Genomic DNA, 24,932 nt, shown 5'->3' with positions numbered 1-24,932 from the left:
TCTGAGTGAAATTTAAACAACGCTGCACTTTGTGACATGACAAATTCCTGGCACAATTTACAATGCTGGATAATTTCCTCAGCCAGTCATACCTAACAATGCACTAACTGAATGGCATTAATTTTATTCAAATAATTCACCTTCTGTGACTATCCAATATTTGCTGGTGAAATGATCCTGCCAGACTTGATTGGAAGACTCTGTTTCACTGTCATGGTGATGATCTAAATGATGGCATAGTAGCTCAATGGTTGCCTCACAGTAGCAGGGTTCCAGGTTTAATTCCACCCTCAAGCAATTGTTTATGTGGAGGTTGTACACACTCTCCATGTCTACGGGGATTCCTTGGGGTGCTCTGGTTTCCTCCCACAGTCCATAGATGTGCAGACTAGGTGGATTAGCAACTTGAAATGGGGAGCTATAGGATTGGAGGATGGGATGCTTTTCAGGGAATTGGTGTGGATTTGATGGGCTGAATGGCCTGCTTTCACATTATGGGGATTCTACGACTCCTCATAGTTGCATCTAACCATGATCAGGCACTTAAACGTTGATGGAGCAAATTGCTACAGACACTGGAATCTGTGCTGGAAAGAAGATTTTGGGAATCACAACAGGTCAGGCAGCATCCGTGGAGAGAGAGCAAGCTAACATTTCGAGTCTAGCTGACTATTCATCAGATCTCTAATGAAGTCATCTGGAAGAGTCATCTTGACTCAAAACATTAGCTTTCTCTCTCTTTCTCCAAAGATGCTGCCTGACCCGCTGTGAGTTCCAGCATTTTCTGTTTCGTCCTTTAACAATAACCTTCCCACCATCATTAAGTCAGAAGTCCTGATCTTACTGCATTTGCTGATGACTGCACAGATGCTGAAGCAGTTCATAACAAAATACACTAAGATCAGGATTATATTCAGACTTTGACTGGCAAGTGCCAAATAACATAAGTACCTCTCAAGCGACAGGCAATCTCCAAAAAGAAACAACTAAGCACCTCACTTGACACTCAACGAGTACTGGAATCACTGAGACCTCACTATCCATACCCTAAGGGTTACGATTGACCAGAAACTGAACTAGCCATACATGTGTGTGTATATATATATATATATAATATATATCTCCTGTGACTGCAATAAGAAGCAAAGGTGTGTAGTCCCAGAAGGCTGCTCTCTCATTATTAGAGGGGTGCTGGAAAAGCACAGCAGGTCAGGCAGTATCCGAGGAGCAGGAAAATCAACGTTTCAGGCAAAAAAAACCTTCATCAGGAATTCAGACTTGTGCCCGAAACATTGATTCTCCTGCTCCTTGAATGCTGCCTGACCTGCTGTGCTTTTCCAACACCACTTTAATTTTGACTCTAATCTCCAGCATCTGCTGTACCCACTTTTGCCTGCTCTCTCATTGTGACTGGTGGTGAGTTTAACCTGAGGGTCTCTACGTCTTAGGCAAGGGAAAAATTTGAGAAGGAGAATTCTTCATGGCAACCTCAGCCATTGTGGGATTAAACCCACCCTGCGTTGCAAAGCAGTAATGAAGCCAACTGAGCTAACCAATCTCTGCTGTGACTATCAGAGCAGGTCAGAGGCTAGGAATTATACTATGTGCAGCTCACCCTCTGACCCCTGAAAGCCTCTCCACCATCTACATTCAGCACAAGTAAGAGTGTGATGGATTACACCCCCCTCCCCACCTGCCCAGATGGGTGCAGCTCCAACAACACTCCAGAGACTAAGATACCCTCTTTGAGGTCAGAACACCCAGCCTCACCTCAGCCAAAGTCCCAATGTGGGTGTCCTGACATCACATGTACTGTAATGGTTTAAGAAGGTAGCTCACCTTTTCAAGAGCAGTTAGGTATAGAATAGCAACTGATGTTCTTTGGGTTCCAAATGCCATGAAAGATTTTTGTTTTGGCGAGATGGATTTATTTCCAGGGGCTTTCAGTGATCCCCTTCCACCCATGATCAAGTTAGCTGGCTTCCCAAATGTGGTTCTCAAACAGGTGGATGAGGGTATAGCGGTTGATGTGGTGTATATGGATTTCAGTAAAGTGTTTGATAGGGTTCCCCATGGTAGGCTATGTACATCGATCACTGAAAGTTGCCACCTAGGTTGATAAGCTTGTTAAGAAGGCGTACAGTGTGTTAGCTTTTATTGGTAGAGGGATTGAGTTTTGGAGCCATGAGGTCATGCTGCACCTGTACGAAAGTCTAGTGCGGCCACACTTGGAGTATTATGTACAGTTCTGGTCACCATATTATAGGAAGGACGTGGAAACATTGGAAAGGGTGCAGAGGAGATTTACTGGGACGTTGTCTGGTATGGAGGGAAGGTCTTACGAGGAAAGGCTGAGGGACTTGAGGCTGTTTTCGTTAGAGAGAAGGTTAAGAGCTGACTTAATAGAGACGTACAAGATAATCAGAGGGTTAGATAGGGTGGACAGCGAGAACCTTTTCCTGCAGGTGGTGGTGGCTAGCGCTAGGGGACATAGCTCTAAATTGAGGGGTGATAGATATAGGACAGATGTCAGAGGTAGGTTCTTTACTCAGAGAGTAATAAGGGCATGGAATGCCCTGCCTGTGACAGGAGGAGACTTGCCAACTTTAAGGGCATTGGATAAATATATGGATGATCATGGAATAGTGTAGGTTAGACGGGCTTCAGATCGGTTTCACAGTCTGTGGTGCGCTGTATTGTTCTATGTCCTGTGATTCCAGTCTTTGCTGAGAGTTGTCTCGGGGCTGATCGGACAGTGAGTGATTCAGTCTCTGCACAGTAGAAGTGAAAGCAGATTCTATGTCGCAAAGATAGGGAGGTGGGACTGTGCAATTGTCCCCGACTGCAGGGAGAGAGGGGTTGAAATGTGTTTTGTTTTTGGAGGGTTGATTGTGACCTTCGCTGACGTACTACACGTGATATAAACATTGAAGGGAGATCAGGAAAGGACACACACGGTGTGCGGCACAGAGACACAGAGGGAGAAGTTGGGTGAAGTTTGCACAGGGACAGCTTGCTTGCAGAGTGTAGGGCAGGCTGTCAGTGAGCAGCCTGAGAGCTCGGTGCCTGGGCTCCCGGAGCTGACACATCTCCCATGGATCTGACCGGCAAAGTCGCGCTGGTGACTGGAGCAGCTCAGGGCATCGGCAGATCGTTCAGCGAGGCGCTGCTGAGACATGGAGCGAAGGTAGAAGCTGTGTACCGCTCCGAGCCACCGCAGCTGCTCACCCGTCATGATTTGCCCAGGTTCAAGCTGACTGTTTGTACTCACTCTCTCTGTTTCTCCCTCCCACTCCCCGCTGCCTCTCCTCTGATCACCTTTCCTCTTACACTCACCCGCACCTCCCCCCCGACTCTCCTACTTTAACCCCTTCTCTCTCCTCCAATTTCTCGCGCTCTCCCCACTCCACACTCTCTCCACCTTCAATCTCCTTCCTCCCCCTTCTCTCTCACTCTCTACTTCCCCTTTTCTCTCTCTCCCCCTTTTTCTGTCTTTCCCTCTTCTCTCTTCCTCCCCCTTCTGTCTCTCCCCACCTTCTCTCTATTTCCCTTTCTGTCTCTCTCCTATTTTCCCCTTCAATCACTCTCCCTTCCGCATCACTCTCTCTTCCCCTCCATTCTCTCTATCTCTCTTCTCCTTCACTCTTGATCTTACTCCTTCACTCTCTCTTTCCCTTTCACACTCTCCCCACCTTCCTACTCTCTCTCTCGTCCTGCTTCACTCTGTCCCTCTCGCCTTCATTCTCCCTTTCCCCTCACTCTCTCTTTCCTTCTCTTTCCCTTCTTCTCCATGCTCTATCTTTCCCCTTCATACTCTCCCCATCCCCTCTTCTCTCCATCTTTCCTCTTCTCTCTCTCCCTTTCCTCTCACTCCCTCTTTCCCTCTTTCTCTCTCTCCCTTACCCTTTCACTCTCCCTCTCTCACACTCTTTCTATCTTTCCTCTTCACTCTCTCACTTTCTTCCCCCTTCACTCTCTCTCCCCTTCACTCTCTTTCCCCTTCACTCTCTCCCTCTCCCCTTCACTCTCTTTCCCCTTCACTCTCTCCATCTCCCCTTGACTCTTTCCCCTTCATTCTCTCTATCTCCCCTTTGCTCCCTCATTCGCCTTCACACACATCCTCTCTCTTCCCCTTCTCTCTTTTTCTGTCTCTTCGCCCTGCTCTTTCTCATCCTCCTTCTATCTTTATCTCTCTCCCCCTTGTCTTCCCCCCTTCTCTCTCTTCCCCCTCTTTGTCTTCCCCCTTTCTCTCCCTGCTCTCTCTCTATCTTCCCTCTTTTCTCTCTCTTTCCCTCTCTCTGTCTTCCCCCATTTCTCTGTCTTCCCTCTCTCTGTCTTACCCCTTTTTTCTCTCTTATTCCTCTCTATGACTAGGTGGCTCTGGTGGATTTGAACATGAGCACTGGGGAAGCCTGTAAGAAGGCATTGGATAGGGAATTTGATGCTGCCAGGAGTTTATTCATCGCATGCGACGTGGGAGCAGAGGAAGAATTAAAATGTAGGTGGCTTAGCACCAAGGCTTGTCTTCCTTCAGAGTTGTGCTAATTGTAATCGGACCTGAAGCATTTTATGTTTGTTTCTGATTGTAAGTAGGTAAGTGTTTGAGCAAGATACCTCAGGCTTACACTATTGTATTTGTGCTGACCAGAGGTAATCTCATTGATGTGTGACAACTTCACATTCAATGGTTCCCTCTGACGATATTAACCTAATGTTAGATTAGAAGCATGTCAGTCTATGTTCCCTGTGGATCAGCTGGACTTTGCTTACATTAAAATTCATTTTGAAACACACAGATTGAGGTTGACACTGCAATACAGTCGTGATGGGTGACACAATAAACCGAGCACCCATTGGCCCTTTCAGATGGAAGCTGCAGATTCAATCCTATTTATCGGAGGAGAGCAAAGAAGTCATCTTGATGAATGTTTACCTCTCAGTCAATATTGGCAAGATTGGTTTATCATTATCAGAATGCTGTGGTGTGAACAAATTGTTTGCAACAATAATTGCAACAGCAACAATACTTGAAAAATACTTGAGCGGTTGCAAAGCACTTTTGAGATGTCCAGCAGTCGTGAAAAGTGCTATGTAAATGCAAATGGCTTTTTAAAAAATATTCATGTTTTAAGCTGAAATGATAATCACAAGAGTATTTATTCAAAACATCTGAAGGTGCCTCAATATTTTTAATATGTGCCTTTCTATTTAAAAAAAGGCGATTTGTTAGTTTAAATGTATGTGGTCTGTAGAATGAGGGGATTGCACTAAATGGGGGATTCTCTGAAGTCAGGTTAATGACAGCACTCTCTGGGAAATGCGATGGAAATTAAAGATGCTCTTAGAATCAGAGATCTTTGCAGCATAGAAAAGATCTATCGAGCCTGCACTGACATAACTACCACTAAAAGTGCAGTAATCTCAATTTCCTGCAGTTGTCCCATATTCTTGGACGTTATGATATTTGAAATACTCATCCAATTTTGTTTGAAGGTAGAAATTGAGATTAGTGCACCTTTAGTGGTAGTTATCTCAGTGCAGACTCGATAGATCTTTTCTATGCTGCAAGAATCTCTGACTCTACTACTTTTCCCACACAGAGGATTGCAGATTCCCACCAATTGCTGAGTGAAAACTTTTTTTTCCCCTAAACCCCCTGTGAATGTCCTGTCCCTTACCCTAAATCTATGCTCTCTTGTGATTGACCCCCTCAATCAGGGGAACAGCTCCTCTCCATACTGAGGAGGCAAGAGGGACAAGTTTTGTTTGGGAACATGGTTGGTGTGAACTTATTGGACTGAAGGGTATGTTATGAAGCTGCACAACTCTATGACTTTATATCATACTTTTTATGTAGTAAAGCTACAATGCAGAACAGGTTCATAGAAGAATTCATCCATTCTCTCTGATCATTTTTTATTTCTGTTGAACAGTGAAGTTTACACTTCACAAGGGCAGTTGAACACACTGCCAAAAATATGCAAAAAGAAAAAAAATCAAAACCTCATTGAGCAGAGAAAGCTAACAGGGAAATTTGATGGGGTTTTTGAAAAGCATGAAGGGTTCAGTTAGTCAATAAGGGGGTACTGTTTCCCCTTGGCAGAAGGTTCCATACTGAGAAAACACAGACTGAAAGTGATTGGATTAAGGCCATAACATGTTAGAGTACAAGTAGACCATTCAGCCCTACAGCTCTGCCACTCAGCAAGATTATAGCTGATCTGATTATGATCAATTTCACTTCCCTGCCATTTCTCAATTAAAAATCTGTCTATCTTAGCTTTAAATATACTATAGATTCTACAATCCTCTGCAATAGAGAATTCCACAGATTCACAAGACTTTGGAAGAAGAAATTACTCCTCATCTTTGCCGAAGTGCATCAACCTACATCTTGCACATGGGGTAACAACCTGTCTGCATTATCCTGTTGAGTCACCTGCGAATCTAAGAGTTTTATATGTTTCACTAAGGTGTCTTCATGCCATGCTTTCTGCCATGGCAAGAGGATGTCTGATGCTACCTTCTTCCCTCAGCAGATCTGGGACAGGAAAGCCCCTGCATGGCCTTCAAACCCCACTGCTAATTGAACATCTAGAGGAGGCAATTCAAAGGCATTTAAGTATGTCATCCCATTGCCACTGAAATTGACCCAGCAGTAAGTTGGAGCGCAATCCCTCCATAGAAATACCTAAAAATAGCCAATGGTTTGTTTGCTTTAGGCACACATTAAGGGAGGGAGTTTCTTTCTTGTCAGGCTCCCAGAGCTTGATCAGGTGACCCCCCATCCCTTTCACTCAGAACCACCCCTTCAAAGCCTTTGCGACCAATTCCTGTCCCTGTCACCATCTCCCCAGTCATCACTCACTTTACCTGGGTCCCTTTTCAATCAGAAGGATCGAGTGGGTGTATTACCAGCAGCAGCCACTATCTCCTCAGTGGCACTGGTGAGCTTGCCACTTCTACTTCCTGATGAAGGGCGTTTGCCCAAAATGTCGATTCTCCTGCTCCTTGGATGCTGCCTGACCTCCTGGGCTTTTCTAGTACCACAGACACGACTCTGATCTCCAACATTTGCAATCCTCACTTTCTCCTTTGCACTTAGATCTCAATCCAGCAAGGACCTTGAACCTGGGATAGTCCTGCTGTACCCAGCTAATTGGCCATTAATCTGGCAGAACTTTCTGGAAAAAGGAAAAAATGGACACATGCTGGTTTTCTAGCTCGCAGGCAAGACCCCAAAACAATCACAGAATATTAATCAATATCAGGAAAATCTTTTCCACCCTGCTGTAGCTATATATTTTATCTATATTCTTATTTTTACCCAGTGTTTTTAGGTTTTGGAACATCCAGCTTAAGAATGCAATGGAAATCAGTCAAACAGTAAAATTCAATAGCAAATGTGATAAATACTTGGGGAAAAAGACTCTAGGGTATGGGGAATGGACAAGAGAATGGAACTACCGAGATTGTTGTTTGGAAGAGCTAGCTCAGACAAAAAGGCAAATATGGCCCCCTGTGTACTATTCTCTGCTTCTGTCTTGTTTATAGGTGCTTTTAAGAAGACGATAGAGCTCTTTGGAAGCTTGGATATCGTGTGTAACAATGCCGGAATAAACAATGAGCACAACTGGGAGCAGACAATCAATGTTAATTTGGTAAGAATTCAAAGGCCTTGAGCACAAATTTATTATCAACCCTCCTTTATAACCCTTTACTTACAAAGTAACAGCATTTCAAATTTAAATCGTTTAGTAATTGCACCAAATTACATTTTCAATCTGTTGTCATGTTGTTTTGGAGGTATTGTAAGGACTAGTTTAAATGAATACATTTCGTTGATAATCTGGATAAAAGTTCAGTCCTGATACCAGATAATTCAAGATGGTATCTGATTTCAAACAGGTTTTTGTCTTGCAACAGCTTCATTAAGTTACTACTGGCAACACGCCATACTGTGTGGTCAATAATTCAGTGCTTAAACAACATGTTTACCTATGAGTAAAGTTTGGAATTAGGCACTTAATTCTCAGTTGAAAATTAGTGCTTTGTTTTTCTGTGCCACCACATTAAGTTTGAAAAAAAATATTTTAGGCTGTGGCAACATTTAATAAGATGTCTATGTTACTTCTGTCCGGACCAATTTATTTTATTCATTCATTTGGACACCACTGGCTGAGTCAGAACTTATTGCCTGTCCTTAATTATGCAGAGTAAAAAGTGAGGTCTGCAGATGCTGGAGATCAGAGCTGAAAATATGTTGCTGGTTAAAGCACAGCAGGTTAGGCAGCATCCAAGGAACAGGAAATTCGACGTTTCGGGCCAGAGCCCTTCATCAGGAATGAGGAGAGTGTACCTGGCAGGCTACGATAAAAGGAGGGATTTGGGGGAGGGGCGATGGAGATGTGATAGGTGGGAGGAGGTCAAGGTGAGGGTGATAGGCTGGAGTGGGGTGGGGGCGGAGAGGTCAAGAAGAAGATTGCAGGTTAGGAGGGCGGTGCTGAGTTCGAGGGAATCGACTGAGACAAGGTGGGGGGAGGGGAAATGAGGAAACTGGAGAAATCTGAGTTCATCCCTTGTGGTTGGAGGGTTCCCAGGTGGAAGATGAGGTGCTCTTCTCTCCTTGACCTCCTTCCACCTATCACATTTCCATCGCCCCTCCCCCAAGTCCCTCCTCCCTACCTTTTATCTTAGCCTAGCTGGCATCCTCTCCTCATTCCTGATAAAGGGCTCTGGCCCGAAATGTCGAATTTCCTGTTCCTTGGATGCTGCCTAACCTGCTGTACTTTAACCAGCAACACATTTTCAGCTTAATTATGCAGAGGGCATTTAAAAGTCAATCATACTGCTGTAGGATTGAGCTGAAAAGTGTGATGCTGAAAAACCACAGTAGGTCAGGCAGCATCTGAGGAGCAGGAGAGGTGACATTTCGGGCATAAGCCCTTCAACGTCCACTCTCAGGCTCCTCAGATGCTGCCTGACCTGCTGTGCTTTTCCAGAGCCACATTTTTTGACTCTGACTCTCCAGCATCTGCAGTCCCCATTTTCTCTCAGTTGTTGTAGGATTAGTCATAAGAAGGCCAGACCAGGCAAGGATGGCAGATTTCCTTTGCTAAAGGACATTAGTGAGTCTGATGGAATTTTATGATAATTGCCATCAACTAGTGATGACTGTTTGATCTTTCACTGCAAAGGGAACTTTTGATCCATATTGCATGTAATTTTTTGACCATTTAAAAAAAAAGAATTACCCTGCTTTGTTCAGCTTGTCATGTCTGTGCTGGCTTTTCAGAGGACAATCCAAGTGATCCCACAACCCTGCTCTTTCTCCATAGCCTGACAAATTTCTCCCTTTTTTGAATATATCTAACTCCGTCATTATCATATTCTCTGCCACCAAACTTTCAGTCATATCACAACCACTTGAGTATAAAATAAAAATCCCTGACTGGCTTCTTTTGTGAATTATCTACAACCTGTCTGCTCTGATAAAAGACTGAACTGCTAATGGAAGCTTCCTTTTTTGTTGTTCATTTAGTCGTTTCGGGGTATGGGTGCTACTTCCCAGGACAATGATTTTTGCCCATCCCTTTCTGCTCAAAGAAGAACTTAGAGTTAATCACATTGCTATTTAGGCCATACCAGGCAAGAATGACAGATTTCCTAGCCTAAAGGATATTGCTTCTTTTCATAACATCATCTCTCCTAGTTAACAAAAATTCTTATAATTTTGAAAACTGATTAAATATCCCCTTAAGCATCTCTGCTGTATGACCTTCAATTGTCATAATCATATTGATTGTCTTCTGGGTAATGGCTAAACAGATTCGCTTTCCACTCACTGAAGATTAGAAGAACGAGAGGTGACTTCATCAATTCAGAAAATTGTAAAGAGACTTGATAGCACAGATACTGAGCGGGTGTTTCCTCTTGTGGGAGAGTCTAGGAACAGAGGGCAGAGTCTCAGAATAAATGGGTACCAATTAAAGGCTGTGATAAGCAGGTATCGCTTCTCTCGGAGAGTTGTGAATCTCTTTGCCACAGAGAGTTGTCAGGGCAGATTTAAGGCTGAGATAGACAGATGCTTGAGCAGTACGGTAATCAAGAGTTATCAGGAAAAGCAAGAAAGTGGAGGTGAGGAATGGCAGATCAATCATGACTCTACTGAATGGCAGAGCAGGCTTGAGGGGCCAAACAAGATTGGAAAAGTAGACCAGGTCAGGCAGCATCCGAGGAGCAGGAAAATCGACGTTTCAGGAAGGGGCCCTTCAGGAAGAGTTGAACAGTCTACTCCTTATGGTCACATGGCAGGTCAGGCTTGAAATGTTAAATGGGCTATTCCTGCTCCGATAGCTTATGTTTCTATGCAGTCATCTTTCTGTATTACTGATATACTCATTCCTAATCTCGAAATTTCGTTCATAGCATGTGTCAAGTTTCCAAACTATGGAAGTATGTTTTCATTGCCAGGAGATAAAAATTTACCTGGAATCATAGAATTCCTGCAGCATGGAAACAGGACATTCAACCCATCAAGTCCCCTGGTAGGCATCCCACTCAGATCCACCCTATCCTGTAACCCTGCATTTTCCAAGCTAACTCGCCTACCCTACACATCCATGATCACTATGGGCAATTTTGAATGACTGGTCCCCATAGACTGCACAACTTTGGACTGTTGGAGGAAACCAGAGTACTTGGAGGAAATCCACACAAGGAGAAAGTGCAAACACCACACAGAGAGTCACCCGAGAATGGGATCAAACTGGGTCCCGGTGCCACGAGGCAGCAGTGCTAACCACTGAGCCGTGCTGCTGATGTACATAGAATAAACCCCGTCACTCAACACCTAACTTGGGTGTTGCAAATGATCATTAGATAGCTGAGTTTTTAACTGATCTTAAATCAAATTGCTTTTTTTAAATGCCAGACCTCCGTGATAAGAGGAACATACCTAGCTTTGGAATACATGAGCAAGGAGAATGGGGGCAAAGGAGGAGTTATCGTGAACATGGCATCTTTAGCAGGTAAGCATGTATTTCAAATGGTTACACAATAAGTCCACTAGGCTGGGGGTGGCGGCAGGGTATATTCGCAACGATGCAATGATCAAGAACAAGAGCGGCTTTCTGGCTGAATTTGATAAAGCGTGTCATTGAGAAGTCCAAGTAAAACTGGAGTCAGTACGAATCTGGGATCTTTCTGTGCTGGCTGGAGTCAATGTTTAGCAAAACTGAAAATGGAAAGAATTGCTAGATGTCAGTCATCTCTCCTCCAGGACATCTCTGCAGCAGTTTCTCAGGATAATATCCTAATGACCATCTTTTTACTTCATTCATCAATGGCCTTCCTTCCATCAGAGGTCTGAAGTGGGGGTGCCCAAAAATGGTCACACAATGTGTGATCACACCATTCATGACCCTTCAGATACTGAGCAAATTTATATCTAACTCCAGCAAAACTTGGACAACAACTAAGCCTGGGCTAACAAGTGGCAAAAAGTACTTATGCCACGTAAGTGCTAGGCAATGAACATCACCAAGAAAGAGAGAATCTAACCATCATACCTTGACGTTCAGTGGGTAACCACTGCTGAATTCCCCACTGCCAACATCCTGGGGGTTACCATTGACCAAATACTGAACTGGCATTGCCATATCAATACAGTGGCCACAAGTGTGGAACCATTCAGTGAGTGACTCACTTCCTGACTTGTCAAAGTCAGTTCACCATCTACAAGGCACAAGTCAAGAGAGTGATGGAATACTCACCCCTTGCCTGGATGGGTACAGTTCCAACAACACTCACAAAGCTTACCACTGTCCAGGACAAAGCAGCCCACTTGATTGACACCATATCCAGAAACATCCACTCCCCCCACCACTGATGCAGAATGTACCCTTCACCACCATCTTCCAAATCCACAACTACTGCCGTGACAGCAAAGGCAGCAGATACATTGGAGGACTGTGTAAGTTCTCTTTCAATCCATTCACCATTCAGTTGTAGAAATGTATCCCCATGTGACTTGGTCAAAATTCCAGAAAATGCTTGCTAACTGTAACTAACTAAACTGAACGGACTGAAGCAGTTCAAGAATGCAGTTCACCACAACCTTCTCAAGGGCGCCTCGGGATGTGCAATAAATGCTGGCCCAGCTAACAATGCCTAGATTCTGAGTATGAATAAAAATAAATGGCCAAACCAGGTAAGGATGGCAGATCTCCTTTCATCAGTCCCATAGCATTACTTTGGTTAATTTGAGTCTTTAAATGAGACTGAATGTGATAGAGATGGTGCACATCATCGTCAAACATAGAATTATAGAATCCCAACAGTGTGGAGACAGGCCAATAACGTCACTAGTCATGTGCAAGGGACCAAAGAGAGGGTAGAATAGTCTGTATGATGAGAGATGGTCATAATATTGCTCTGTTTCAGTACAGCCGTTTTGGAGAAACCTACCAGAGGTGAACAATACCGCTGATGGTTTGGGGGAAACTATTATGTTCCACAAACTATTGGAAAGAGATGAGGACAGCAGAATAGAGCCACATTTCTCTGAGCAAATTAACCCAATTTGTTGAGATTGTAAACTAATATGAGCCAGGTAGGGCATTCTCAGGTGTTGGGGGCAACCCACCATTTTAACTGCTCAAAGAAAATGTGATAGAGAATGCTATTGTCTTAATACTAGTCAGCTTCTGACTGGACCTTTCTTGGTGATTTAGAAGATATGCAATTTTATAAAAGAGGAGTTACAGAGAAATAAATTAATTGTGGTTCATGCAGGAACCATTATTGTTAGGACTTCTCTTAGGTGGTCTCCTGCCTTGTATTCCAACAATTCTAATTGTATAACGACAGCATTCTGTTAGTTTGGCCAGTTCTCACTATGATGACTAGGCACGCACAGCCCCTTTCAGCCTCTTTCTCAGCTGGATTAGCTTTTTGTTGTAGACATTGTTTGGATGGTGGGCTGTTTCTCTGCATCTCTCCAGGCCGGACGCACGTTTATCCACCCTTTGATAGCATTAAAACCAGATGCTGGATATCAACAACCAAAGCGACACATTATTGGGGAAAAACTGAGCAGATCTGGCAGCATTTGTGGAGAGAAATCAGAGCGAATGTTTCGGGTCTGGTGATCCTTCTTCAGAACTTGATAGCATTACATACCAGTCAGCAATTCAGCCCTCCTCAGGCCTGTTGTATTACTGCATGGCATTCAGAGTAATTGGGCAAAGCTTCAACATTTCTCTTGCTGGTTACACAAAAATGAAATCCTCTTCAACCTTTCAATCTTCCATTCTGGTTTGAATTTTACATCAGCAGCAACTTAATATTGACTAAGCTCTTGTGCCCTTTCCTTCTTGTACATCAGAAGATCAGGTCTCTCCAAAGTGAAAGAAAATGGAGGCTAAAGAACTCAGAAAATACATATTGATGTTTGTAAATGGTTTACATTACAAAAGAGGAAGTGCTGGAGGGCTTAGAAAACATAAAGGTAAATAAATCTACAGGACCAGATCTAATTTATTCCAAGGCATTTTGGAAAGTTCAGGAGGAAATCGCGGGACCTCTAGCAGAAATATTTATATAATCTATAAATAGATGCTGGAGGACTGGAAGGTGGTTCATGTAGTGCATTGTTTCAGAAAGGCTGTAAGGAGAAGCCTGAGAACTGTAGACCTGTGAGTCTGACATCAGTGGTGGGTAAGTTGTTGATTCTGAAATATAGGATTTACATGCATTTAGAGAGGCAAAGATTGCTTAGAGATAGTCAACATGATTTTTTGTGAGGGAAATCATGTGTCACAAACTTTACTGAGCTTTTTGAGGACATAACCAAAACAATTGATCAGGGCAGAGCGGGAAACATTTATGTAGACTTTAATAAAGTCTTCGATGAGGTTTGGCTTGGTAGACTAATTTTTAACATTAGATCACATGGGATTCAAGGTGGGCTTACTAATTGGATACATAATTTGCTTTATAGTGTGATACAGAGATTGATAGTGATGGTTGATTTTCAACTGGAGGCCTGTGACCAGCAGTGTCCCATTGGGCCTAACTTTGTTATTTATATAAATGATTAGGATAAGAATACAGGAGGTATTTGTGGATGACACCAAAATTGGTGGTGTAGTGGATGGTGAAGAAGGTTATCTAAGATTGCAAAGAGATCTTACGCCATTGTATCAATGGGATTGGTAGATGGAATTTAATTTGGATAAATGTGAGGTATTGCATTTTGGTAAAACAAACAAGGGCAGAACTTATACAGTTAATGGTAAGGACCCTGGGTAGTGTTGGAGAACAGAGAGACCTTAGGGTTCAGGTTCATGATTCTTTGAAGTCTGGATCACATGTAGATGTGATTGTTAAGAAAGCATTTAGCATGCTTGCCTTCATTGCACAGCCGTTTGAGTACAGGAGTTGCGACATCATGTTGAGGTTGTACAGGACGTTAGCCAAAGCTTCTCCTGGTGTACTGTGTGCAGTTCTGATCACCCTGTTACAGGAAATGTATTATTAAACTGGAGAAGGGTCAGATAAGATTTCCCAGAATGTTGCCGATATCGGATAGGCTGTGAAATTTTTCCACTGGAGCAAGATTTAAATAGGACATCAAGGGCAACCTTTTTACACAGAGAGTAGTTCATGTGTGGAATGTACTGCCAGAGGAAGTGTTGGATGCAGGTACAGTTATAAAGTGTAAAAGGCATTTGAATAAGTACATGAATAGGAAATGTTTGGAGGGAAATGGGCCAAACACAGACAGGTGGGACTAGTTTAGTTTGGGAACATGGTTGGCATGGACTGGTTGGACCAAAAGGGTGCGTTTCTTTGCTGTTTGACTCGATGACCCACTTGTGATGTGAGCTTTCAACTCTGTTGATTGTACTTTTCTAAATGATCTTGCTAAATCAAGAACTAAGTTCAGTCAGATTTATTACTTACTGGTATTACTCATTCACAACAGTAACATTATCTGCCAGGTAATTACATTAAGACTTGCTTGTAACCAAGCAATTGATAGCTTGTATCATGAGAGGAAGGTATTTTCAACTCTGCCCCCGCAGATTCCTCCAATTTACTGTCTGAACAAGTTAGGTAATCCTAACTAGAAAAACCTACTAAAAATGTTGATAGTCTATGCAATTTCAATTACAGAGGAACCTCGATTATCTGAAGAACACGGGTGGGGAGTATTTCATTCAGATAATCGAATTACGGGTAGTCAAATGCCAGATAACAGTTTAGCCGAGCATCTGGATCTTGCAATCTTGCTGGACATTCCGATATTCGGATAATCAAATGCCGGATAATTGAGGTTCCCCTGTAATTAAATTCCGCTATTCTCTGCATGCCAGCCAGGAATAAAAAACCCATTTATTTCCACAACAATAACAGAAATTCCTAGAGAAATTCAGCAGATTGTCAGCATCCATGGAGAGAAAGTAGAGTTCATGTTTCAAGTCCAGTAACCTTCTTCAGAACCACTTATTCCCACTTTCTGATTCCTGTCTGTCAACAGTTTTCAATCCTTGCCAATATATAGCACCTAGCCCATGTGCTTTCACTTTGCCCACTAGCCGCTTAACAAAAGTCTTCTTGAAGCCTGAGTAAATCACATTCACTGGGTCTCCTTTATCAGCTCTACTTGTTACATCGTCAAAAAACTTGCCAGTAGATTTACTAAGCACGTTTTCTTTTCCAAATCCTTGTCCAATGGCTTTGTCCAATCCCATTCATGCTTTCCAAAAGTTTTCTATCATGGTTTTTACAGTAGACTCTAGCATTTCCCCACTTTTAATCTCAGACTGATACGTCTGAATTTTTATTCTCTCCCTCCACTTTTAAATAGTGGAGTTACATTTGCCACCTTCCAATCTAGAGGAACTGCTCCAGAATTGTGCAAGATGGCCACTGTTGCTTCCAATATTTCCAAGCCACTTCCATCAATCCTCTGGGATATTGATTATCAGGTCCTGGGGACTTGTCAGCCTGTTTACCCTGCTAACAGAATTCCCTAGAACTATTTTCTTACTCATTCTGATTTCCTTCAGTTCCATCCTCTCACAAGACCCTTCGTTCCTGAATTTTTTCTCTGAGACTATTTGTGCCCACTTTTGTGAAGACAGAATCAAATATGTGTTTAACTCTTCTGCCATTTCTTTGTTCTCTATTATAATTTCACTGGCTCTGGTTTAAGGGCCCCACTTTGGTCTTAACTAATGTTTTTCATTTTGTGCTGTTGTCAAAGCTTTTATCATCAGTTTTTATGTTTACTGCAATTTGACTCACATTCTGTTTTCCCCCCTTGATCAAACTTTTTCTCCTCTTTTACAGAAATCTAAAACACTCCCACACTTCAAGCTAGCTGCTTTTGGTTGCAATTTTGTCGTTCTCCTTTATGAGATCTTATACTATTTTTAATATCTTGTGTTAGCCATGGTTGAACCATCTTATGTTATGTCTTGTCTTTTAGCACCAGGCAGGAATGAGTATTTATTGTAATTCATGCACATGTTGTTTAAATATTATCCATTGCCTAATCACTCACTGTTTAGTTTTTTTTAGTAAGGTTCCCCAATCCACCCTTGCCAGTTTGCACCTCATGCTCTTATCGTTCCCTTTAATTAGATTCAGTATCCTAGTTGCAGATTCAACTATTTCACTAACTTAATGAAGAATTCTATCTTATTACGGTCACTCTTTACCAAGAGACCATGCAGAACAAGATTTGTTCACTAATCTGTTCCAATTGTACATGTGCCTCATCGAGAATAGCCTGTTGTTTGTTTGACACTGCAATGCATAGGCCTAAAAATACCTCACGCACACATTCCAAGACATCGTCCTCCACAGTATCGTTACTAGTTTGGTTTTTCCAATCTGTAGGTTAATTAAAGTGACCCATGATTAAAGTTGTACCCTTTATTTCATGCATCTCTGATTTATTGTTTAATGCTATGTCTGAGGGCCTGTGGATGAACCCCAACATCTGCCCCTTGGTATTTCTTATCTCCACCTATACAGATTCCGCATCATTATTTTCTAAACCAATATCTTTGTTTACTGCAGCATTAAGTCTTTTACCGAAAACGTCACCCCATTGCCTTTCCATTTCTTTCTGTCCATCTTAAATATTGGGTTGGAGATGCCGGTTTTGGACTGGGGTGGATAAAGTTAAAAACCACACAACATCAGGTTATAATCTGACAGGTTATTTGGAAATATTAGCTTTCAGAGCACTGCTCTTTCATCACCTGATGAAGGAGCAGCGCTCCAAAAGCTAGTACCTCCAAGTAAACCTGTTGGACTTTAACCTGCTGTTGTGTGATTTTTAACTTCCTAAATATTGAATACTCCTGGGATGTTCAATTTCGATCCTTCTTCATCCTACAGCCATGTCTCTGTACTTACAACAAAATCATAATCATTTATATGTATATGCACTGATAATTCATCTACCTTATTGTGAATTCTTCATGCATGAAGGTACAAAGCATTTTGACTTGTGTTTTTAATCTTGTTAGTCATCCTACCTTTAATTTTGTGATTTGGCCCTGTTTATTTCTCTCTCCCTTGTTATTCTGACTTCTACTTTTGTTTCTTACCCTTCTGTCTTGATTGTTTCTCTACTTCCCTGCTCGGGTTCCCATACCTCTTCCATTGTTAATGAAACCATCCCCAACAATAATAGCAACCACTACCACCACCCCACCCTCCACCAGCGCATGCAATGCAAGATCATTGGGATTGGTCCTTGTCAGCTGCTACCAGCTGGTACTAGTCCCAGCTTCCTCAGAACCAAATCCAACCAAAATCCAAGTGATACATTATAACATGACAGTTGTAAATCCAGTCAGTTGGTTTCCAGTAAAGACAAATTTATCATGAGACATTTGATGACCAATCAATGCTTTGTTCTTCACAAAATCTTTCCAATGTCCTTTAATTGGCAACTTAAATTTTAAAAAATCCAGAATCCTTCAAGCTCAAGACCACAGAAATGATTTCATATCACAATAGGGCAAAGACGGAAGGGCTTTGTGCTCTATTGCAGAAAACCAATGGCAAAGGATGTTGTTTAAGTTAATATGTATTTGATCGTGCATTTGTTGACAAAGTGAAACATTATGAGTATGTAACTCTGAATTCAATCACATCTCAGTTTCATTAGATGTCTCATCATTCATGCTCAAGTGAATCACCAGTTGACACCCACTACCTCCACATGACGAAAATACAATTAGCCTGCTGCCTGAAACATTGTTCTGTACACAAACCATCTCTGATCTGCTATGTGCCAACAACATTTTATAGTTTTGTAAATAATGGGAGGGGCAATGGACGCCAGTAAATTATGAGGAAGAAGCTGCAGATGGAAGGAAGTGATTCTAGATAATGATACAAGGGGCAGTATTACGGGACAGGTAAGCTGTTCTTTAAAAGAATCTGATCTCCTTGTCAGCAGCTGTGCAGAGTATGTGGGAAATCATTGTCTCATAGCCTTCTTAATTACTGTCTTTGACCTACCGTCCCTCAACAAATAATTCTCCTAAAGGTAAAATGCACAATTTTTAAAAATTGCAATGCAACAGGATGTCAGTACAACTGCCTGAGGCCTTGTAATTCGACCGCATGAAATGTTGATTTTGAGGAAGATTTCCCTGTTTACAGCCTCATTGGTGGGTGTGCCGCCAGGAACATATCCAGAACTGCAGTTTAGAAAAGTTTAATCAGAGCTGACATCATGTCAGAAAAATTGATGCAAGATGTGAGTTAATCAGGATGGCCAAGCACAATTGACTGAATGTGTCAGCTGCCGAGAATGGGGAGGTAAAGGAGTTACTGAGTCTGGAAGATTGATTAAATGAATTAATTAGTACTTCTTAAATATAACATGTATAGAAATCATTTCAGTAACATATGAAGTGACATTTTTTTCCCATTGTCTGAAAATATCAATAGATAGTCATTATAATGGATTTGCTCTTGTTTGGTGCAGATGGTCAGCTTTGGTCTCCTTTTAAGAAAGGTTATACTTTGTAATATCTCACTGGGGTAATGGGCTGGAAATCAAACCCCACCACTCCCAGAGTTGTCATCAAAGTTAATAATTTTATGAAAGTATGCAAAGTTTCCCAAATTCCATGTCATTTACACCCACATTGACAGGATGGTGTCAGTCATAGAGATGTACAGCACGGAAACGGACCCTTCGATCCAACTCGTGTATGCCGACCAGATATCCCAACCCAATCTAATCCCACCTGCTAGCACCCAGCCCATATCCCTCCAAACCTTTCCTATTCATATACCCATCCAGATGCCTATTAAATGTTACAATTATAACAGCCTTCACCACTTCCTTGGGCAACCATTCCACACACGTATCACCTTCTGCATGAAAAAGTTGCCCCTCAGGTCTCTTTTATATCTTTCCCCTCTCATCCTAAACCTATGCCCTCTAGTTCTAGACTCCCCCACCCCGGGGAAAAGACCTTGTCTATTTACCCTATCTATGCCCCTCATGATTTTGTAAACCTCTATAAGGTCACCCCTTAGCCTCCCACACTCCAGGGGAAACAACCCTAGCCTATTCATCCTCTCCCTATAGCTCAAATCCTCCAACCCTGGCAACATCCTTGTAAATCTTTTCTGAACCCTTTCAAGTTTCACAACATTTTTCAGATAGGAAGGAGACCAGAATTGCATGCAGTATTCCAACAGTGGCCTAATCAATGTCCTTTACAGCCACAACATGACCTCCAAACTCTTGTACTCAATACTCTGACCAATAAAGGAAAGCATACTGTCTTATCAACCTGCGACTCTACTTTCAAGGAGCTTTGAAGTTGCACTCCAAGATCTCTTTGTTTAGCAACACTCCCTAGGACCTTACCATTAAGTGTATAAGTCCTGCTAAGATTTGCTTTCCTAAAATGCAGTACCTCACATTTATATAAATTCCATTTGCCACTTCCCAGCCCATTGGCTCATCTGATCAAGATAAAGTCTGAACAAGTTTCTGTACTCAACAAGAGTTCTCATTTAGGGGCATAAGAACAACATTTTTATAACTACAGGGAAGAATTGCAAACCATCATCATATATCTCTACTAGTTAAAATTTTATTTCTCTTGTGAACTCCACATTGTGCACACCAACACTGATATTAATGATTCTTACATTGCTCAGATGCAGCTGTTCAGTCTTCCTTCTACCAGCTTGGGGTTATTGGTTCATATCTTTAAATAATCTGACTTGTTTACTAAACATCACTGCTTACAACAACTGCAGTAAGATTAGTAAATTGGTTTTCTGAAGATTTCAAGTGGAAAACAGAGGTGGAGCCTCTGAGGTGGTAGAAGTCTGAGTGTTCTCATTTTCATGTTCACAGCTAAGTTGTTTTTCTACTGGAGAGCCAATCACAGAGTTGAAGGCGAGCAGAAGCCTTTGTCTTTGATGACTGGTCACTACTCTACAGACCAATGGTCTGCTTGTTGCTGGCTGCATCTCCATGTGAGCCCAGGTCCCTCAGCTCCAGTTCATCTGCAACCACACTTCAAGCACTGCTTGAACTAGCAGCTCGATAACTGTTCCTTGCAATGAATGTCTGATTACTTACTTTCAAATTATGCAGCACTCCTTGATTTTGAAGTAGTTAATTACCCATTTCAGTCCACAATTAAAAATACTTTAAAAAATTGAGCTTTACAACTTCCTTTAGAAGCAGTTAGGCAAATATTCATTCAGCTGGTTCTGGTTGTACGTTCAGAAGGATGAGACATTGTTTAATTTTTTGATTTTTTTTCAGTTAGCTGGTAGTGGAGATTTGACGCTAACCATTATGTGCAATATTCAGCATGCAGTCTACATGTATGTGTATGTCACATTATTCAGTTGGGGTTCAGCTGCTCTAGGTGCTGTCTCTAGCTTCATACCTGTCGATACTATTGAGGCAGGTTTTTTGTTATGTTATAAATTGCTGGCAATGCCTTATCTATTTGCTGCAATTATGAGTCCAGAATAGACAACCTGATACCTGAGCCACTGTTGTTTTTGTCTGAAAAGTTAGGTTTGTTTTCAGTTTCAGTGGCACAGTGGTTAGCACTGCTGCCTCACAGCGCCAAAGACCTGGGTTCAATTCCCACCTCAGGCAACAGTCTGTGTGGTGTTTGCACATTCTCCCTGTGTCTGCGTGAGTTTCCTCTGGGTGCTCCGGTTTCCTCCTCCAGTCAAAAGATGTGCAGGTTAGGTGAATGGGTCATGCTAAATTGCCCGTCGTGTTAGGTGAAGGGGTAAATGTAGGGGAATGGCTCTGGGTGGGTTGCTCTTTGGAGGGTCAGTGTGGACTTGTTGGGCTGAAGGGCCTGTTTCCACGCTGTAAATAATCTAATCTTATCTAATAAGCTGGTGTAACTAGTCAAACTCTCATGGTATCACACACACGGTGAATGAAGGACAATTGTAGGTTTCAGGTTAAAGAAGGCTGCAGTGTAAGTATCCCAATACGTGGAGATACCTTTCAATACCAATATCATTATACATATGGTCATTTCTATATTTCTCTCAATTTATCACACTTACATATTGTAAAAAAATTGCAACAAATTAGGAAGAATGTAGAGCTGTTTGGAAGACAGGAATTTCTTTGAAGTATAGATTGAGGAGCAGAGATTCAATATTGAAGTGTTAGTGCCACAAATAGCAGGAGTGTGTCATTATAATGTGACATTTATATCAGCAACTTCCATTATAAATGTCAATATCAGGATTTACTATGTGAACAGTCAGCACAGAAAAGATGTCCATCTTGGTTCAGACATGATACTCTTGCATCTAAGTCACAAAATCATGGCTAAAAGCTACCCCCTGAAGACTGAGTGTTTAACCTATGCTGGCAGTGCTGGGCAATTGTACTATTTAACTTCTTCACAGAATATGAGTGTCACCAGCTCTGCCAGCACTTTTGTTGCTCACTCCAATTGGACAGAGTCTAGTTCAGAGTTGATCTTAGTACGTGCAGTGTACACAGTTGCTAGTTCAAGCAGTAGTAAGAGAAAGTATAGATGATTAGGAGCCAAGTGTGTATACAAGTGGAAAATCAGCCAGCAGCAAGTAACTGTTTGGTCTGTGGACTGCTAACCAATTATTGATAACAAAAACCTTCTGCCTTCCAAGAACTATGTGATTGATTCTTGGACAACTAAACAGCTCCAGTGTTGCAAACAAGATGGGGAGAAACCATCAGATCTCCACTAGCTCAGGAGGCCTCTGTGTCCTCCACAGTAAAAGGCCTAAAAAAATCAGTCAGAGACCTTTATAAGTGTGAACCAGTCACCCTGTGCCTCCTGCAAACCACCTGAAGAGCAGTGCCTGTTCACAAGAACCATCTCAGCAGGTTCTTTCCTGGTCTTTCCTCCATCCATAAAAGTCGAAAGTACACTCTCAACTCTGATCTCCAGCATCTGTAGTACTCATTTTCTCCTCGCCCATTCATAAAAGCCATGCATTTTCCCTGTCTGTGTGTGTGTGTGTGTGTGTGTGTGTGTATGTGTGTGTGTGTGTTTGCATATGCATGTGTTCACGTGTGTGTGTGCATGTGCACGTGTGTGTATGTGTGAGATGTGCGTGTGTGCGTGTATACAGAAATCTGCTCCATGCTTTCAGTCAACCTCAGATGAAAAGACACGAAAATTTGAGGATTTTGTGAATTTTGAAACTTCTTTTTAACTTGTGATAAGTCCAGGAATAACTGGACCTCACTTCCAGCATGCTACCCAAGTGAGATGTTACAGAAGGTCAGAAGTGGGGATGTTCACTGGTGATTACACAACAATCAACACCATTTCCAACTCATGTGATTCATGTGTCCATATGCAGCAAGACCTGAAGAACATTGAGACATGGCCTAATAAGTGGCCAATTGCTCCCATCAAATGACATCGTGACTCGATGGATAGCACTGCTGCTTTGCAGCACTAGGGACCAGAGTTCAGTTCCATCCCGAGGCAATTGTCTGCATGGAGTTTTTGCATGTTCTCCCCATGCCTGCATGGGTTTCCTCCCACAGCCCAAAAATGTGCAGGTTAGAGTAGATTAGCCATGCTCAATTACCTATAGTGTCCAGGGATGTGCAGGCTAGGTGGGTTAGCTGTAGAAAATGCAGGATTTCAGGGAAAAGGTAGGGACGTAGGTGTGGGTGGAATGTCATTCGGAAGGTCAGTGTGGACTTGATGGGCAAAATGGCCTGCTTTCATGTTCTGTGATGAAATACAAGTGCTAGGTTCTGACTATCTCCAACAAAGTTGAGAGGATTTTGCTAGAAAAGCACAGCAGGTCAGGCAGCATCCGAGAAGCAGGGAAACAATGTTGCAGGCCAGATCCCTTCATCTCCAACAAGAACAAATCAAATCATCTCAATTTGATTTTCACTAACAATATGATCCCCAATTGCTAACAATCTGAGGGGTAATATTGTGTGCACCTTTGAGTGTACATATATAGAAAACAGCAGTAAATTGGGTTAAAAGAGAAAAAAAAAGATAACTTGAATGCACATTGTGTTCTGAACAAAATAAATAAATTAACAGCAAAATATAGGTTAATGGGTGTGACCTTATAGTTATTATAGAGATATGGTTATAAGGAGATCCTGTTAAGTGGCAAACTATGCTCGAGGAGTCAAATAGCCTACTCTTGTTCCTACTTCTTTTCTTTCGGGAACCAAGTATTCGGGGTGTAGATCAGACAAGTAGGAAAAGGTGTTGGGGTAGCATTGTTAGTAAGGGATGGAGGATGAACAACAGCAAAAAATGCTCTTGAATCGAAGACAAAGAATCCATATGGGTGGAGATAAAAAATAAAAAGCGGAAGAACACATTGACAAGAATAATCTAAAGGCCCACCAACAGGAGCAACCTGAAACGAGATGATTCAGATGAGGCAATGGAGAGTTACAGATTAGCTAGAAAAGAGGTAAAGAGAGAGTTAAGAAGAGCAAAATGGGGACATGAGCAGTCTTTAGCAAGTAGAATAAAGGAGAACCCTAAAGCTTTCTGTAGGTATGTGAGGAATAAAAGGATGACTAAGATAGGAATAGGGCCTGTCAGAGACGGAAGTGGGAAATTGTGTATGGACCCTGTGGAGATTGGAGAGGTGCTAAACGGGTATTTCTCATCTGTTTTCACTCAGGAAAAGGAGAATATTGTAGAGGAGAAGTTTGAGATATGGGCTATTAGACTAGAAAGGATTGAGGTTAGTAAGGAGGAGGTGATATCAATCCTAGAAGGTGTGATAGTAGATAAGTTCCCTGGGCCAAATGGGATTTACCTGAGGATTTTCTGGGAAGCTAGGGAAGAAATGGCGGAGCCTTTGGCCTTGATCTTTGAGACGTCATTGTCTACAGGTTTAGGACCAAAGGACTGGAGGATTGCAAATATGGTGCCCTTGTACAAGAAGGGCAGTAGAGATGACCCAGGTAAATCCATCCACGCATCAATGAATTTATAATACGCCGTGACGTCGAACAAGTCTTCCGTCGCCTCTGTCTCCGAGCTTACTTTCATAATCAGGATTCCTGCCCACCTTCCGAAGACCCCTTCGCTCACCTCCAACACACTGCATCCACCTGGACACCCCACGCTGGCCTATTACCTGCTCTCGACCTCTTCATTTCCAACTGTCACCGGGACATTAACCGCCTCAACCTGTCTCCCCCCCTCCCCCACTCCAACCTCTCACCCTCACAATGCGCAGCCCTCCAATCCCTCTGCTCCAATCCCAACCTTACCATCAAGCCAGCGGATAAAGGGGGCGCAGTAGTAGTCTGGCACACTGACCTCTACACCGCTGAAGCCAAACGCCAACTCAAGGACACCTCTTCCTACTGCCCCCTCGACCATGACAAC

The 24,932-nt window shown here is 42.4% G+C and overlaps 1 protein-coding gene across 1 annotated transcript in view; it reads left to right on the top strand.

The window, feature by feature from the left end:
* The first annotated feature begins 2,841 nt into the window (after positions 1 to 2,841).
* Positions 2,842 to 24,932, top strand: part of LOC132826800 (15-hydroxyprostaglandin dehydrogenase [NAD(+)]-like) — a 67,359-nt gene continuing 45,268 nt past the window's right edge. The window contains exons 1-4 of the mRNA XM_060843038.1: positions 2,842 to 3,187; positions 4,375 to 4,498; positions 7,555 to 7,661; positions 10,934 to 11,030. Coding sequence (XP_060699021.1) covers positions 3,095 to 3,187; positions 4,375 to 4,498; positions 7,555 to 7,661; positions 10,934 to 11,030 — 421 coding nt within the window. The 5' untranslated portion in view covers positions 2,842 to 3,094. The remainder of the gene's footprint in view (positions 3,188 to 4,374; positions 4,499 to 7,554; positions 7,662 to 10,933; positions 11,031 to 24,932) is intronic.

This window comes from Hemiscyllium ocellatum, chromosome 2 (assembly GCF_020745735.1).
Source record: "Hemiscyllium ocellatum isolate sHemOce1 chromosome 2, sHemOce1.pat.X.cur, whole genome shotgun sequence".
NCBI lineage: Eukaryota > Metazoa > Chordata > Chondrichthyes > Orectolobiformes > Hemiscylliidae > Hemiscyllium > Hemiscyllium ocellatum.
The sequence above is the reverse complement of the archived record's forward strand: the minus strand, read 5'-3'. Positions and strand labels throughout refer to the sequence as shown.